Raw genomic sequence first — 15565 nt, forward strand, 5'->3', positions numbered from 1 at the left:
GACCCTCCAGAAATTACTGACGTTTGCTAAAACTCTGGCACTGGACAGAGTGATCTTTGAAGATTGTGGCTCTGACCCCATCCCCTGCTGCAAACCCTTCTGCACTCTGGTGCCCTCAGGTCAAAGGCTATAAGCTTTATAGTCTCTAGCCTCTCACCTTGACCTTACTTTGGTTATTTATATAAGTCTTGTCTGTCTCCCTGGTCCCAGACCATCAGTTTTGAGGGCAGATATCTTGTTCTCTGGGTATTCCTAGAGAGGGCCACATGGTGCCTGGCAGGTGGTAGAGGCCCAGCAACTTTCTCTGTGTCTTGAATGGATGAGGAGTCAGGACAAACATGGAAGGCCCTCCAGCCCCTGCTTTCCAGCAGGTAGAGTCCTGCCCCCGCTCCAGGTTCATGGACAGATGTCACAGGGAAGCCTTTCTGGAGACTACCACCCTACACCCCGCAGGTGGGGAGGAGCCTCCTGTGCCCCCAGCCCCTGGGCTTGTCGCTTCAGGCACTGATCCCGTAGGACTGATATTCCTGCTTGTGTTTGCTCCTCCTGCTTCCCCAGGAACATGCCACCCAGGCCTGCTTCACCCAGTGCCAGGCGGGCACCGATTCTGTACCACACATGCTGAGTTAAATTTGCAAACCCTTTTTCTACTTTTAGGGCAAGTGAATCATCACATTTCCCTTGGTGGAAGTAAGAGAACTTGGGCTTGGAAGCATGTGGTGCATCCTGCGAGGCTGGCAGGGAGGATGCCTGGGCCCATGGGGAGCCCTGGGGGCACAGGGCCCCCGGGGCCTCCGCGCTCTGGCCAGCAAGCGCCCCCGGAGCCGAGGTGACTACAGCCACGTGGTGGTGGGTGCGGGCTCCGCCGGCTGCGTGCTGGCGGGCCGGCTCACGGAGGACCCCGACCAACATGTGCTGCTGCTGGAGGCCGGGCCCAAGGACGTGTACGCGGGGAGCAAGCGGCTCTGCTGGAAGATCCACATGCCCGCGGCCCTCGTGGCCAACCTGTGCGACGACACGTACAACTGGTGCTACCACACCGAGCCGCAGGCGGGCCTGGACGGCCGCGTGCTGTACTGGCCGCGGGGCCGCGTCTGGGGTGGCTCGTCGTCGCTCAACGCCATGGTCTACGTGCGTGGGCACGCCGAGGACTACGAGCGCTGGCAGCGCCAGGGCGCCGCGGGCTGGGACTACGCGCACTGCCTGCCCTACTTCCGCAGGGCGCAGGCGCACGAGCTGGGCGCCGGCAGGTACCGCGGCGGCGACGGGCCCCTGCGCGTGTCCCGGGGCAAGAGCGGCCACCCGCTGCACCGCGCGTTCCTGGAGGCGGCACAGCAGGCCGGCTACCCCCTCACCGAGGACATGAACGGCTTCCAGCAAGAGGGCTTCGGCTGGATGGACATGACTATCCACGAAGGTAGGTGCGAGCCTCCTGATTCCCTGTCTCCCAGATTCCTCCTTTGAAAACGAAAAGCTATTCTATCACAGCCTCATCCCTCCAGTCCCCGCCCCCCTGGGTCAGGGTCAGTGTGGCCAGACTGGGGCTGGTTTGAGGTGGAGAGGATGTGACAGACTGCACTGGCGAGAGCCCACAGGATACCACCCAAAGCCAGTGAGAAGTGACCCGGAGGTGGCGACACCTTGGGCATCCTCTGGTCCCATTTGATGTGGATAATGGAGAGCTCACCAGCCACATAGCCTCCGGTTTCAGAGCCTTACACATGGGCATACCGAGGCACAGAGCGGTGACCAGCCTTGCTGGCAGCAGGGCGGAGGCACAGCCAGGTTGGACCCAGGGCTGTCATTAGCCCTTCCTGGCCTCTGCCATCCTCTCAAGGATGAGGGATATCTGCCCACCTGCACCCAGGGACCCCAGGTCCATGTGGATTTCAGTTGCACAGGCCATCTGGGTCTCAGTCTTCCTTTGAAGACAGAGCTTGCAGAGTCACGGGAAGAGCAAACTCCCTCTTATTTCTGTCCTTACCTACCTCCTCCTGTATAACAGGTACCCAGGGAGCACGCATGGGCTTGACTGATCTCCTTGCTCTGTCCTGCAGGCAAGCGCTGGAGCACAGCCTGCGCGTACCTGCACCCAGCACTGAGCCGCCCCAACCTCACAGCCGAGACCCAGACGTTTGTGAGCAGGGTTCTGTTTGAAGGCACCCGTGCAGTGGGTGTGGAGTACCTCAAAAACGGCGAGAGCCACAGGGTGAGTGAATTACCACCAGGCCTGAGCAGCTCACTCAGCCAGGAGGGAGTGGGCAGTGACCCCGAGGTCACAGTCAGTGTGGGTGGGCAGGAGTCATGTTCTTGTCTCTGTCAACATGGTGATAAGGAGCGAGCGGCTGGTAGCAACAGCCTGAAAGACCGTCCCCAGGCCTGGCGGGAAGCAGTGGCCTGGAGAAGGGAGGGAGCCCCAGTCTGGCCACCGGCCGGTGATGTTCTGGCGTGAGCACCCTCCTGAACCTCAGTATGCTACTGCCTTCCACACTTGTCCAGAAATTGATAGGTTTGTGTTAGAGGCTTTAAAAACCATATTGGGCTTCCCTGGTGGCTCAGATGGTAAAGAACCTGCCTGCAATGCAGGAGACCTGGGTTCAATCCCTGGGTCAGGAAGATCCCCTAGAGTAGGAAAAGGCAACCCACTCCAGTATTCTCGGCCTGGAAATCCCGTGGACAGAGGAGCCTGGCGGGCTACAGTCCATAGGGTCGCAAAGAGTCGGACATGACTGAGCAACTTTCAGCTCAGGTAAAAACCGTATCTGTGATCACACTCCGTATCTCTGCACTGTACAGTTTTCCACTTAGCAGTGTGTAAGGACTGTCCTGCATCCCATGTGGAGATCTGGCTCACCGCTTTATTTTAAACTGCTCGTTTGGGTGCTTGCTTCCTTTATCTCATTCAAGCACTACAGTCCTTATTTTAGGATCATTACTTTCTGGCTGTGGCAGAAAATATCAGAATATTTATGCTCACACCCACCCTGCACCCGGTACCTGTACCTACCCTTCCCCTAGTGGCGCCCTGAGCATCCGCTTCCGCCCCCTGGGGCTTGAGTAGGCTCCCTAAGTGGTCACGCCAAGGCCATGTTCTCGGGTGCTGACGGGCTCTCCTGGAAAGGAAGCATGACCTTCGTGGCCCCCTGCCTCTTCCAGGCTTATGCCAGCAAGGAGGTGATTCTGAGTGGAGGTGCCATCAACTCTCCGCAGCTGCTCATGCTGTCAGGTGTGGGCAATGCAGACGACCTCAGGAAACTGGGCATCCCGGTGGTGTGCCACCTTCCTGGTGAGCCCCCTTCCCCACTGCGCCCCAGAGGTATCTCTGCTAAATAAAACTGCTTATTATATTTTCTTAGCACGGAGTGGGGAGGGGACAGGAGTCAGGGCTCCTCAGAGCTGTCACTGTCTTCCCAGGAGCCTGAAGCCCCCCATTCTCACTGGAACATCCCCACAGGGAAACCTCAAGTCTCCATGTTGTCTTCCTCCCGTCCCCGGCCGTCCCGCCCCTCTCAGCAGCGAAGCCCCTCTAGCAGGGAGCATCTGCCGGAAAAGCCCACGGGGCCAGGCTCAGGCGGGCCAGCAGGGTGGCCCTTTGGGGAGAGGGTCCAGGCCTTTGTGTTTTCCATCCTCAAGACTCACCAGTCATCCTGACATACTTCTCGTGTTAAGATGGTTCTCCCAGGCCTAATATTTCTTCCATTTCTGATGCTTTTGGGGGCCTGGCCCAGTCCCTCTTGCCCTGTCTTACAAGCTCCCAGAGGGCTGGAGGCTTTATTGTAAGAGGCCTGTGAAGTGCTGGTCCATGGCAGTGAACTGCCCAGTGTCCCCTTGAGCTTGGATGGGCTCAGCATGACGCTTCCCTCCTTCCCCAGCCAGGGGCAGCTCACTGAGCAGTGCTGGCTCCAGGCCTGGGGGGAGGACTGCTTAGCAGGAAGGCACCCATGTGGTTACAGGTGGTGCCCGGGGAGTGAGGGGCAGGGGCAGGCAGCTCTGGCCAGCATCCAAAAGGGCCAGATGTGGCTGGGAGTGTGAGAACGGGGTTACTGGGAGTGAGCAGGAGCTGGCCTGGCAGATAAGTGGATGAAGGAACAGAGTTTTCAAAACCAGGGGGATGTTGAGAGGCCAGCCAAGCAAGCCCCTTTGGGAGACGTATTCCTAACCATTCCCTCTGGTTTCAGGAGTTGGCCAGAACCTCCAAGACCACCTAGAGATATATATCCAGCAGGCATGCACCCGCCCCATCACCCTCCACTCTGCACAGAAGCCCCTGAAGAAGGCCTGGATTGGCCTGGAGTGGCTCTGGAAGTTCACAGGTGGGTGTGCTCACCCATGACTGTGGGGGAGACGGTCTGTGGACAGCACAGCCCCCCTCTTGAGGTGCCTAGCACAAACTGTGGCTCCAGGTTTCTGGTTCAAAGCGCAACTGTGCCATTCATGTCAGCTGTGAGCCTCAGTTTTCCCATCCGCAAAACGGGGATACACAGTTCCTGTATGGAAGGCTGGTTTGAGGACCACACACCACACACAGGACTTGCCCGAGGTGAGTCTCTGCAAGGGCTGGCGCTGCTCCTCCTGACGAACGGACGGGGATGGATTTATCCTGGACCCGGTCGGGGCCCAGGGGCCCAGAGAAAGGGCAGTTGATGCTGGGCCACAGAATCAGCTTCCATCTCTCGGCATTTTCCATTTGGTTTCTAGCTGAAATCTTACTCATTCACTCAGCACGCAGTCCTCACCCCCTCTGTTCTGAGCTACATGGTGAGAAGTGCTAATAAGGGAGGTGTTCTTAGGGAGGTTACGCTCTAGTGGAGACAATGGATGGAAACTAAGTAACAGGCTCAGCTGTAAGTACAGTGAAGGAACAATCAGGGTGTTAAACTAGAGATCTGTGGCGTGGGGCCTGCTAGGCAGGAAGAATACATGCAGAGGCTCTGGGGGCAGGCGTTTGGTGTCTGAAGAACAAATCTGTTGGCCAGGAGACTGCAGCGCTGTGAGGTGTGGCAGGGCCTGCCAAGGCCCCAGGGCGGGCGCTCAGAAATGAGTTGTCTGAGGGGACAAACAGGCTGACACAGCTAAAGACTTTATTGGGAAGGGGGCCCTGGGTTGAAGAGCAGCCAGGGAAGGGAACCCACGAGAACTGCTCTGCTACATGGCTCACGGTCTCAGGTTTCAAGGTGAGGAGTTAGTTTCTGCCTCTGGCTGGTCGTCTTGCTTGGCTGATAATCTGCCTCGTGGTTCTTCCTGGTGACGTGCACATCTCCCAGCCAGAGTGGACTCCAGAATGGAAGGTTCGGGGAGGTTGATCGTTTCCTCCCTCTTTCGGCCCCTCCCACATTCTCCCAAGAGGTATGTTAACTCTGCTGTTGAGACTTCTCATTTTATGTGAATGCCCCTGAAATTATGAAAATTACTGATATTACTGCTGTTATTATTTGACGTTCTGTATGCATCTGAGTTGTCAGAATATCGTCAAGGTATTGGGTAGACCTAGGAAATGTTGTGGGAAGAAGGTTATATTTACCCCTACAAATATCATTACAAAGTAGAGTTTTGCTTCATATTGAGTGTATATCCTGAGAACAGTGAGACTCAAAATATACAAAATCTCCCATAATAGCAAGTAACTGCTGCTACAGAGAATATATAGTGGAATGTACAACTACACAATATGTATCGTGAAGGACAGTGTGTAGTGATGAGTTAGCTAGGACAATACCTGTTAATCCACCTATTGTAAAAAGAAAAATTAAGCCTAGGGCTCATTACTATTGCAGGAGATCATTTGATATTACCTCCATGAAGTGTTGCCAGTCAGCTGAAAACTTTTACTCCGGTTGGAATAGCAATAATTATAGTGGCTGATGTAAAATATACTTGTGTGAAAACATCTATACTGCTGGAACATATGGTGAGCTCCTACAATGACTCCTAAGAATCCAATCAATATTATGGCTCATGCTATTCCCATATACCAAAGGCTCTTCTTTCCTGAATAATACAATATGCGGGATTATTCCAAATGCAGGTAAAATCAGAATATAGACTTAAAGGTGTCCGAAGAATCAGAATAGGTGTTGATATAAGACTGGATCACCCCCTCCTGCCTAGTGAAAAAAAAATTGTGTTTAGGGTTTGGTCTGTTAATAGCATGGTAATCGCAGCTGTTAATACAAGTAATGCTAATAGCAGCAATGAGATGGTTGGATAGCATCACCAACTCAATGGACATGAGTTTGAGCAAACTCCGGGACATAGTGAAGGACAGGGAAGCCTGGTGCACTGCAGTTGATGGGATTGCAAAGAGTCGGACACAACTTAGTGACTGAACAATAACCATAGCAACAATATAGCTACAAATTAAAACTGGTCACACAAAATAATGGTGGAATATAGTGGGTGGTTTTATAATGGTAGTAAAATTACAAGTACCTAAAACTGCCTGGAAAATCCCATGGATGGAGGAACCTGGTAGGCTGCAGTCCATGGGGTCGCTAAGAGTCGGACACAACTGAGCGACTTCACTTTCACTTTTCACTTTCATGCATTGGAGAAGGAAATGGCAACCCACTCCAGTGTTCTTGCCTGGAGAGTCCCAGGGACGGGGAGGGGCCTGGTGGGCTGCCATCTATGGGGTCACACAGAGTCAGACACGACTGAAGTGACTTAGCATAGCAAAATTGAGGAAATACCCACTAGATGTAGGGACAAGATGGTAGGTCTACTGAAGCTCCAGTGTGAGCCGTTTCAGGCTAAGGGTGGATGTACAGTTGAGCCTGTACCAGCATTGGCTTCAATTATTGATGATGATGCAAGCAGAAGTCGGAAGGAGGGTGGAAGTAATCGGAAGCTTATGTTATCTACACAGGGAATGGCTGTGTCGGGTGCCCCGATGGTTAGTGGCACTAGTCAGTTCCCAAAGCCTCCAATTACAATACACGTAACTATAAAGAAAATTATTACAAATGTCTGCGCTGTTAAAACTGCATTGTAAATCTGATCCTCTCCAAGCAGTGTTCCAGGTTGGACTAATTCAGCACAAATTAACAAGTCCCAAGCACCAAACAGTAAGTATAACTTACCAGTATTTTTATGGCCAATTAAGAATAGTCAGTGGTTTATGAATACAAGATAAAATGGCTAAGTAAGCATTAGACTGTATATCTAAAGATGGGCTGGAGTCCTCTTTTTGCCTAGCCCTGTGGTCAGTTTTGCTTACCGAATTGCAGATTCAAAGAGTACAGCTTCAATTCTGTCGGGGCTTCTCCTGCCCGCGCCCCTTTTTTTCCTTTCCTGGCAGCAGGAGAAATGGGGAGAAGTGGACTGCAGCCAGTTGACTAGGCTATTTACTTGTTAACTGAAAGTTTTGTGGGAAATGTAATCCCACCAATCCAGTGAGGATTTAGCTGAATTAAAGTGTTTGGTTTGCATTCAACTGATGCAGGAGAGAGTCCTGCAGTCTTCATTGAGCAGGAATTAAGTAAATTATACTTGCTTAGGGGCTTTGAAGGCTCTTGGCTTGTATAACTTCAATTCCTAGTCCATTACTGAAGGGATTGGTGTAAGAGGTAAGATTATTGTGGATAATATGATTACTGTTGGTAGGACAGTTGTTTTATAAAATCAAGTTGTCATTTTATTTTTATATTATTTCTGGAGGGAAATATAGTTAGTGCTTCAGAATATGTGAGTTGTGTGTAGGAGCACAGGTTGAATAACTGCGACAGCTGTTAGTATGGGTAAAATAATACTGTTGTTTTCTTGTTATTTCTTGAATGATTATTCATTTTGGCATAAATCCTGATAATGTGGAAGACTTATTGATAACGGTGTGATGAGAATGGAGGTTGTAATAATGGGTATTTTATGTGTGTGATAGTGTGGTGGTGACTGAGCTGTAAATGAATAGTATGAATATAGTAAGTGTCATTATAAAGTATAGGTTTAGGATTGTTATAGTTGGGTTATGCAGTATAATGGGTCTTACCCTACGTGAGCAATTGATGAGTAAGCTGTAAGTCTTCATAGTTGGGTTTGGTTTAGTCCGCCTCATCCTCCAATTACAATACATAGTATAGACATGGATAGTACTGGGTTAGGGCTGATACATGGTGAGGTTTGGAGTAATACTGACAAGATGCAAGTTTTTGTCATGCTAATAAAATTAAGCCTGGTGTTTCTGAGACTCCTTATGCAACTTCAGGTACTCAAGAGGTGGAATGGAGATAGTCTTAGTTTTTGTTTCCCTATTTGCAGCTTTCTTTATAGGTAACCGACACATAAGGTCTAAGTTTAAGGTGTATGACATGATATACATATACACTAGAAAATGCTTATCACCATGAGGTTAGTTAACACGTCACCGAATTACCTTTTGTGTGTGCTTGTGTGTGTGCGCGTGCATTGAGAGCGATATACATATACACTAGAAAATGCTTATCACCATGAGGTTAGTTGACACGTCACCGAATTACCTTTTGCGTGTGCTTGTGTGTGTGCGTGTGCATGCACTGAGAGCACTTAAGGTGTACTCTGTTAGTAACTGTTAGTGACAGCGTTGTCACCTGTAGTCACCCCGCCGTATGTTACACCCCCAGAACGTACTCATCTTAAACTGCAAGTTTGTAGTCTTTGACCAGCATCTCCTCAAAGTCTCTCACCCTGTAGCTGCTGGCAACCACCATTCTACTGTTTCTGTGAGTAGCTTTCTTAGATGCCATACAGGTGTGATACACAGTACTTGTCTTTCTCTGATTTCTGTCGCTTATGACAGTGCCCCCAAGATGCATCCACACTGTCACAAGTGGCAGGACCCTTTCTCGTGACGGAGTGCCACCTCATTGGGTATGTACGCACCGCAGTTTCTCTCCATCACTCCACCAATGGGCATTTCCGTGGTTTCTTTCCTGGCCTCCTGTGAGTGGTGCGGCAGTGAACACAGGTGTGCAGTACCCCTCTGAGATCCCACTGTCATCTTTTTCAGATGCAGACCCAGAAGTGGGGTTGCTGGGTCATACATACGGAAGTTCTCTTTGTAACTGAGGAAGCTCCGTACTGTTTTCCATAGTGGCCGTATCAGTTAACAGTCTTGTCAGCAGTGCGAGAAGGTTCCCTTTGCTGTGCACCCTCACCACTACTTACCGCTTGTCTTTTTGATGACAGCCGTTCTAACCTGTGTGAAATGGTTCAGCAGTGCTTTTTTCACTAATATACATCCCTCTTTAAAAAAAAATAAACTTTCCCTTTTCTGTTGGAGTACAGCCACAGCCAATTAACAATGCTGTGACACTTTCGGGTGAACAGCACAAGGACTCAGCCACACACACACAGGCATCCACTCTCCCCCAAACTCCTCTCCCATCCAGGCTGCCCCGTAACACTGAGCAGAGTCCCAGGTGCTACACAGTAGGTTCTTGTTGTAGGTTAGCCATTTTAAATATAGCAGAGTGTACATGTCAATCCCAAACTCCCCAAGAGATAGTCCTAGTTTTATGGTTAGAGCTGTTGTTTTCACTGTTGGAGTGAAGATTCTTATAACAGTTCACTAATCACAGTAAAACAGGTTAGTGATAATGGCTATTGTAAGAAATATTGATGTAGTAGTGACTTGGGTTAGAAAACATTTAGTGGATGCTTCTATAGCTCGTGGCTTTGTTTTTTTAATTATAGTGGGAATAATGGCTAGTATATTTACTTCAAAGTCAATTCAGGTAAGTAGTCAGTGGGAGCTGGTTATTACAGCTATGCTTCCTGAGATAATGGTTGTTAGGATAATGATAAAGATGATGGGATTTTATTAGTACAGGAAGGATATAAACCAACATTTTCAGGGTATGGGTGGGCCTGGTAGCTCACCTTACTATAGAATATAGTGTAATGTGGTAACACAGAATTTTCAATTTTTAAGGGTAAGTTCAATTCCTATGATTCTAGAAATAAGATGGTTTAAACCTTCATTATGTACTCTATCATACATATACTGTATACTTTTCAGACATACATCTTACGTTTGTGATGCTTGATGTTATTATAATAGGTACTGAGACGTATCCTGCGCATAGGGCTAGCGTTGACAGTAGGAGGTTTTTCCAGAGTAAATGGATTAGTTGATCATATTGGAATCGAGGGCAGGATGCTTGAATTCATAGGAAAGCAACTGTTAGTAATAAAGTGTTTTGGTAATAAAGTTGGTTGTGTACAATTCTGATAAGTGGGGGTTATGGAACAATCCCAGAAATAGGATTGTTGAGAAAATATTTCATATTGTTGATGATACCTCATGCGAAGAGTTGACTCATTGGAAAAGACTCTGATGCTGGGAAAGATTGAAGGCAGGAGGAGAAGGGGACGACAGAGGATGAGGTGGCTGGATGGCATCACTGACTCGATGGACGTGAGTGTGGGTGAACTCCGGGAGTTGGTGATGGACAGGGAAGTCTGGCGTGCTGCGATTCATGGGGTCGCAAAGAGTCAGACACGACTGAGTGACTGAACTGAACTGAATGTTGGTGTATTTTGCTAAGAAAAATGTGGCAAATGGGCCTGCTGCATATTCTACATTGAAGCCTGAAAGAAGTTCAGATTTTCTATTAAGTCAAATGAGGCTTGATTAGTTTCTATAAGAGTAGAAAGAAATCATATTACAATTAAGAGTCATGATGGGAAATTTTTTCGTAGATACTTTTGTGTGGTGATGAAAGTTGAGAGAGGGTAAAAAGACTCATGTCTTAAGAGGACTGATACAAGAATAATTGCTAGTGTTATTTCTTATGAAATTGTGCTACCACTCATAGGGCATCTCCGATTAATGCATGTTTAGAGTTGGAACCCCATCAGATCATAAAATGGAGCATACAGCATACAGCTAGGCTTGGTATTGTTAATTGCAAACATAAATAATACTGCTAGATACATACTAATAAGGGGGTAAGGTATGGGTTGGGGAATTCTTATGGTTAGGACTAGGATTGGTGCAGTGTTAAATGTGGAAATTCAGGATGTAGCTGGTTGTTGCGGTTCTTTAGTAAATAATTTGCACCAGCAGAGGCCTGTAATAGGCCACCTGGTCCTACAATATTTGGCCCTTTTTGAAGTTACATATAACCTAAAAATTTTCATCCATTTAATGTTAGGAATGTTACAGGTAGAGGAATGAGGATAATAAGTATTAAGATACTAATTATAAACATTTTATTAGAGGATTTGAACTTATAAAAGTTTAAATTTTATGCAATTAAGCCCTGTCACCTTAACAAACCCTGGTTTCAGGTAGTATTTTTTATGTATTAATTAAATTAGGATTATACATTAATTGGTTTTAAGGTGCTTTTTAAAGTGGGCCTTTATTTCTCTGTGCTTTCATACTTGAATAAATATATACAGGATAGATACCAACCTGGATTACTCCTGAACTCAGATCACTTAGGACTTTTTACCTTTTATAGCCCTTACACCTTTGGAGTGTCCTGAGCCAGTATCAAGGTTGTAAACCCTGATGTTGGTATGAACTCTAGAACAGGACTGTGCTAGAGTCCTGTTATCCCTAGGGTAACATGTTCCATTGATCAATTTTTTTAATCAGTAAGTGATAATGTTTTGACTGGTAAGTCTAGACTGTCATTGCTCAGAAGATTTTTTTTGTTTTCTGAGGTGACTCTAATCAAAATTATCAACCCATATAAAATTTTGTTATCCCTTGGTGGTTTAATTAGGTTTGGGGGGTTAATTAATTAAGCTCCACAGGATCTTATTCTGTTATTCCTGCCTCCTCATGGGAAGGTCAGTTTCACTAAGAGACAGTAAAACCCCCAAGTGGCCGTTCATTCAAGTTCTTATGTAGAAAACAATGATTATACTACCTTTGCATGGCCAGGAAACTGTGGTGTTTAACAGCTGTCACTGGGCAGGCAGTGCCTCTAATACTAGTTAGGCTAGAGGTGATGTTTTTGCTAAACAGGCGGAGTTTGTGTTTGCTGAGTTCCTTTGACTTTTTAAAAACCTTTCCTTGAGTGCATGCCTGTAGATTAACAGTGTGTTAGTAAATAATTTAGCCCAAATCAGTGGCTCAGATGGTAAAGGGTCTGCCTGCAATGTGGGAGACCCGGGTTTGATCCCTGGGTTGGGAAGATCCCCTGGAAAAGGGAATGGGAATCCACTGCAGTATTCTCACCCAGAGAATCCCATGGATAGAAGAGCCTTGCAGGCCCCAGTCCATGGGGTCGGAAAGAGTCGGACACGACTAAGTGACTAACACACACATACCATGAATAATTTAATGTTGAGTTATATTTATATACTGTTAATTATTGTATTTTATTAGTTACTGATGTAAACGTATGCAAGGAAAAATACTTCTTGTTACTCATATTATTACCTCTGTTGGCCAATAGATTAGTCCAGTATGAATCTAGGAGTTGATTTGCTTGTTACTGGCATTAATATTAAGGTAAAGTTGTTATTGAGCTTGAATGCTTTCTTAATTGGTAGCTGATTTTAAGCCAACTGTGGTGTTGTCTTTACTGTATCCATTTCTAAAAAGCTGTACCTTTTTAGATTAACGTTTAAAAATACATTAACATTTCTATTTTTTTTTTTTTGGTAATTTTTACAGTTGAACTGAGATTCTTTTCCTAGACAACCAGCTATCAGTAAGCTTGTTAGGCTTGTCACCTCTACTTACAAATCTCCTCTCGATGTTGCTACATAGATGAGTTTGTTTCTAATAAACTGTTAATAAGTAGCTCCTCTGGTTTCAGGATATTTAACTTCTCTTTGTTAAATGTTTGCTAGTTAAATCATTACGCAAAGGTACAAAGGGTAAACTTCACTTTTTGTTCCTGTAAAGCTTCTTTCATCCTTCCCTTATGGTGCTTTCTCTATAGCACTAGAGGATATTTTAAATTTCTATCCCCCATACTTGAAATAAAACATTCCTTCAACATTTAGTCTCCTTATATTAGTAGATATGGAGAAGGGGTGTTGGGCTAGATTTAGTTCAACGTAGTAATAAATTATGAAATCTCCTAGGTATAAACTAGGTGCTTTGTTTGAGCTATGCTTTGATTTATCTAAGCACACTTTCCAGTAAGCTTCCCTTGTTATGACTTGTCTCCTCTCTTGTTATCAGTATTTGCTAACAGCTTATAGGAAGTTCTTACAACACTTAGGGAGAGTGATGGGCGGTATGTTCATGCTTCATGGCCTTATTCAGTTAAGTATTCTCTTCTTAATTTACTACTAAATTCTTTGGTTTTTAACTTTTCATAAAAACTTTTTTGTGTAATGGAGAAATAGAAAATGTAGCTCATATCTTCCCACCCCGTAGGTTACATCTTGTTCTAACATTTTTATGTACGATAATTAGGCTTAATTTTATTCCTTTTTAGGGTTTGCTGAAGAGGGTAGTATATAGGCTTAATTAGCAAGGGTTGCTGAGGTTTATCATTTATAGAACAGGCTCCTCTAGAGGACCAGCAAGTCCTCTGAGTTTTAAGCTGTTGCTAGTAGTACTCTAGTGAATAATTTCATCTTGTAATTATTCGAGTTTAGAACTAAGCATAGAGTATCTAGTCCCATTGTGTAGTCAGGAAATACTAAAGTCACCTTTATAGTCTGTTTTTATTTTAGTTATGACTTTTTATGGCTTAGTTAAAATTTAACTTTATTTTATATCACTGTTAATTTGAGGTAACTATATGACTGAAGTGGCCGGCATGGAATTTACCAACCCTACTTAATATAACTTAGTTGTACTTTCGTTTATGGCTTACTCTTTATCATTGCTGTTTCCTGTGGGGGTGTGGTTAAGCAAGTCTAAGTTATGTGCTACTAATATTGTGCTTAATGCCTGCTCCCTTTAATCTTGGTGATTTAGATTCTTACTGGGGCACAGATGCTTGCATGTATAATTTTATTAAAAGTTAAGAGAAAGTCTGGAAGCAAACCTATGTGTTCATGGAGTTGGCAAATTCATCTGGGCATTTTCAATGCCTTGCTTTAGATTTTAAGCTACATTAACAAGCTGTTTTTACATAGTGAAATAACATACATATAGTTGTTTTATGTGGTTTCTGTTGGATTTGTTGATACAATTTTCATGACAATGGTCAATAGATCTAGGGAAATGTCTGTCTATATAGATGGCAAACATCTACGTAGTTTATTGGTATGATTGGGGTTTATTTTCTAGGCCTATCTAACTTTGAGCATTAAGTTACTCATGTTTGTTGAGTAGACAGCTAATTCTATGTATTTATATGTTTTTGCCTTGTTTTGGCAGGGTTACTTAGAGCATGGGCTTTAGCATGGGGGTGGTTAAGGGGGGTTGTTAACAGGCCATGTACTTGTTCACTGCATGTACATGTGGAGTGTGTGTCTAATTTCCTTATGTCCTGAACTCGTTGACTGAATGACACCTTTTGATAAATAATATTCAATTAAAATCCAGCTACAATTTATTTGACTGTGTTAAGGCCACAACTGAGTCACAGCATCCCTTAAAAAATTGAAATCACAGTTATGTGTGAGCATGCGCTGGTTAGTCCATCAAGATGTCTTATTTAAGTGGAAAGAGGTGGGCAGTTTTAGGTGAGACGGCCCTGAAGTGAGGTGAGATGTCTGATAAAGTTCATTAGCAGAAACGCCCACAAGTCATGGGCCTGCAGAGAGAAGAGGGACAGCCGCCAAGCAGACTGGTGGTCTCACACAGCTTGCTGATTAAGTTTGCAGTCTATTGGATATGATGTTCGTGTTGACTAAAATTGATTTGATTTAATGTGCTACATATGACTAGTAATATGTGCTACGTGCTGTCAATAAGATAATGTACATGCTTATAAACATGGGGTAAATAATGAATGTTATAACACACATATATATTATGTATGTACATCTTCATGTCAGTGCATATATGCACAGTACATAGTTTATGCGAAAAAGAGGTGATTTTAATACTCACAGGTACTTAATAATGTCGTAATGTCCCATAACGAAATGTCAGGGCATACTGTAGGTAGAATTTCAGCTTTGGGTGCTGATGGTGGAGCTGGAACTTCTTCCTAGAGAGATGTGTTATTCTCCTTTGCTGGGTTACAAGACCAGGATAATAGATACACTGCAAAGACTACTCATTTTAGGAAATTATTTTTCAGTGATGTTAGTTGTTGGTGTTAGTACTAGAATTAAAAAGAAATATAAAATAGATGCTAGTTGTCTGACAGTAATGAAGGGGTGTCTATGGGTTGTTCTCGAATTCATGTTAGTGTTAAGAGGTCTGCTGCTAGTACTCAAAAATAGGCTTTGGCCGAGAGGTTGAAATGTTACGCTTTGTTCCTTAGATGCAGGGAGCACTGAGAAGAGTGCGGGAACTGAGACTGACAGGCTTAGGGCCCATACGGCTGCTAGTTTACTGGGGAGTGACAGCAGGGCTGTGGTGCAGATACTAAGTGCCCCTCTGGCTTGAGAGGCTGTGCAGTTATCAGGGTCTCCTAGGAAGTCAGGCACCAACATTAGTAGCATTAGGACTCCTAATAAGGCACTTAAGATGTCTTTTATTGTATAGTAGGGATGA

At 45.6% G+C, this 15565-nt stretch overlaps 2 protein-coding genes across 20 annotated transcripts in view; one reads left to right on the top strand and one right to left on the bottom strand.

The window, feature by feature from the left end:
* Positions 1-623: 623 nt before the first annotated feature.
* CHDH (choline dehydrogenase) overlaps positions 624-15565 on the top strand; it is a 28147-nt gene continuing 13205 nt past the window's right edge. The window contains exons 1-4 of the mRNA XM_061396676.1: positions 624-1417; positions 2058-2209; positions 3157-3286; positions 4179-4313. Of these exons, the coding sequence (XP_061252660.1) occupies positions 715-1417; positions 2058-2209; positions 3157-3286; positions 4179-4313 (1120 nt within the window). The 5' untranslated portion in view covers positions 624-714. The remainder of the gene's footprint in view (positions 1418-2057; positions 2210-3156; positions 3287-4178; positions 4314-15565) is intronic.
* CACNA1D (calcium voltage-gated channel subunit alpha1 D) overlaps positions 5065-15565 on the bottom strand; it is a 362663-nt gene continuing 352162 nt past the window's right edge. For all 19 annotated transcript variants that reach the window (XM_061396674.1, XM_061396665.1, XM_061396667.1 and 16 more), the window contains one exon: positions 5065-5392. The gene's annotated coding sequence lies outside the window, so the exon portion shown is untranslated. The remainder of the gene's footprint in view (positions 5393-15565) is intronic.

Source organism: Bos javanicus, chromosome 22, assembly GCF_032452875.1.
Source record: "Bos javanicus breed banteng chromosome 22, ARS-OSU_banteng_1.0, whole genome shotgun sequence".
NCBI lineage: Eukaryota > Metazoa > Chordata > Mammalia > Artiodactyla > Bovidae > Bos > Bos javanicus.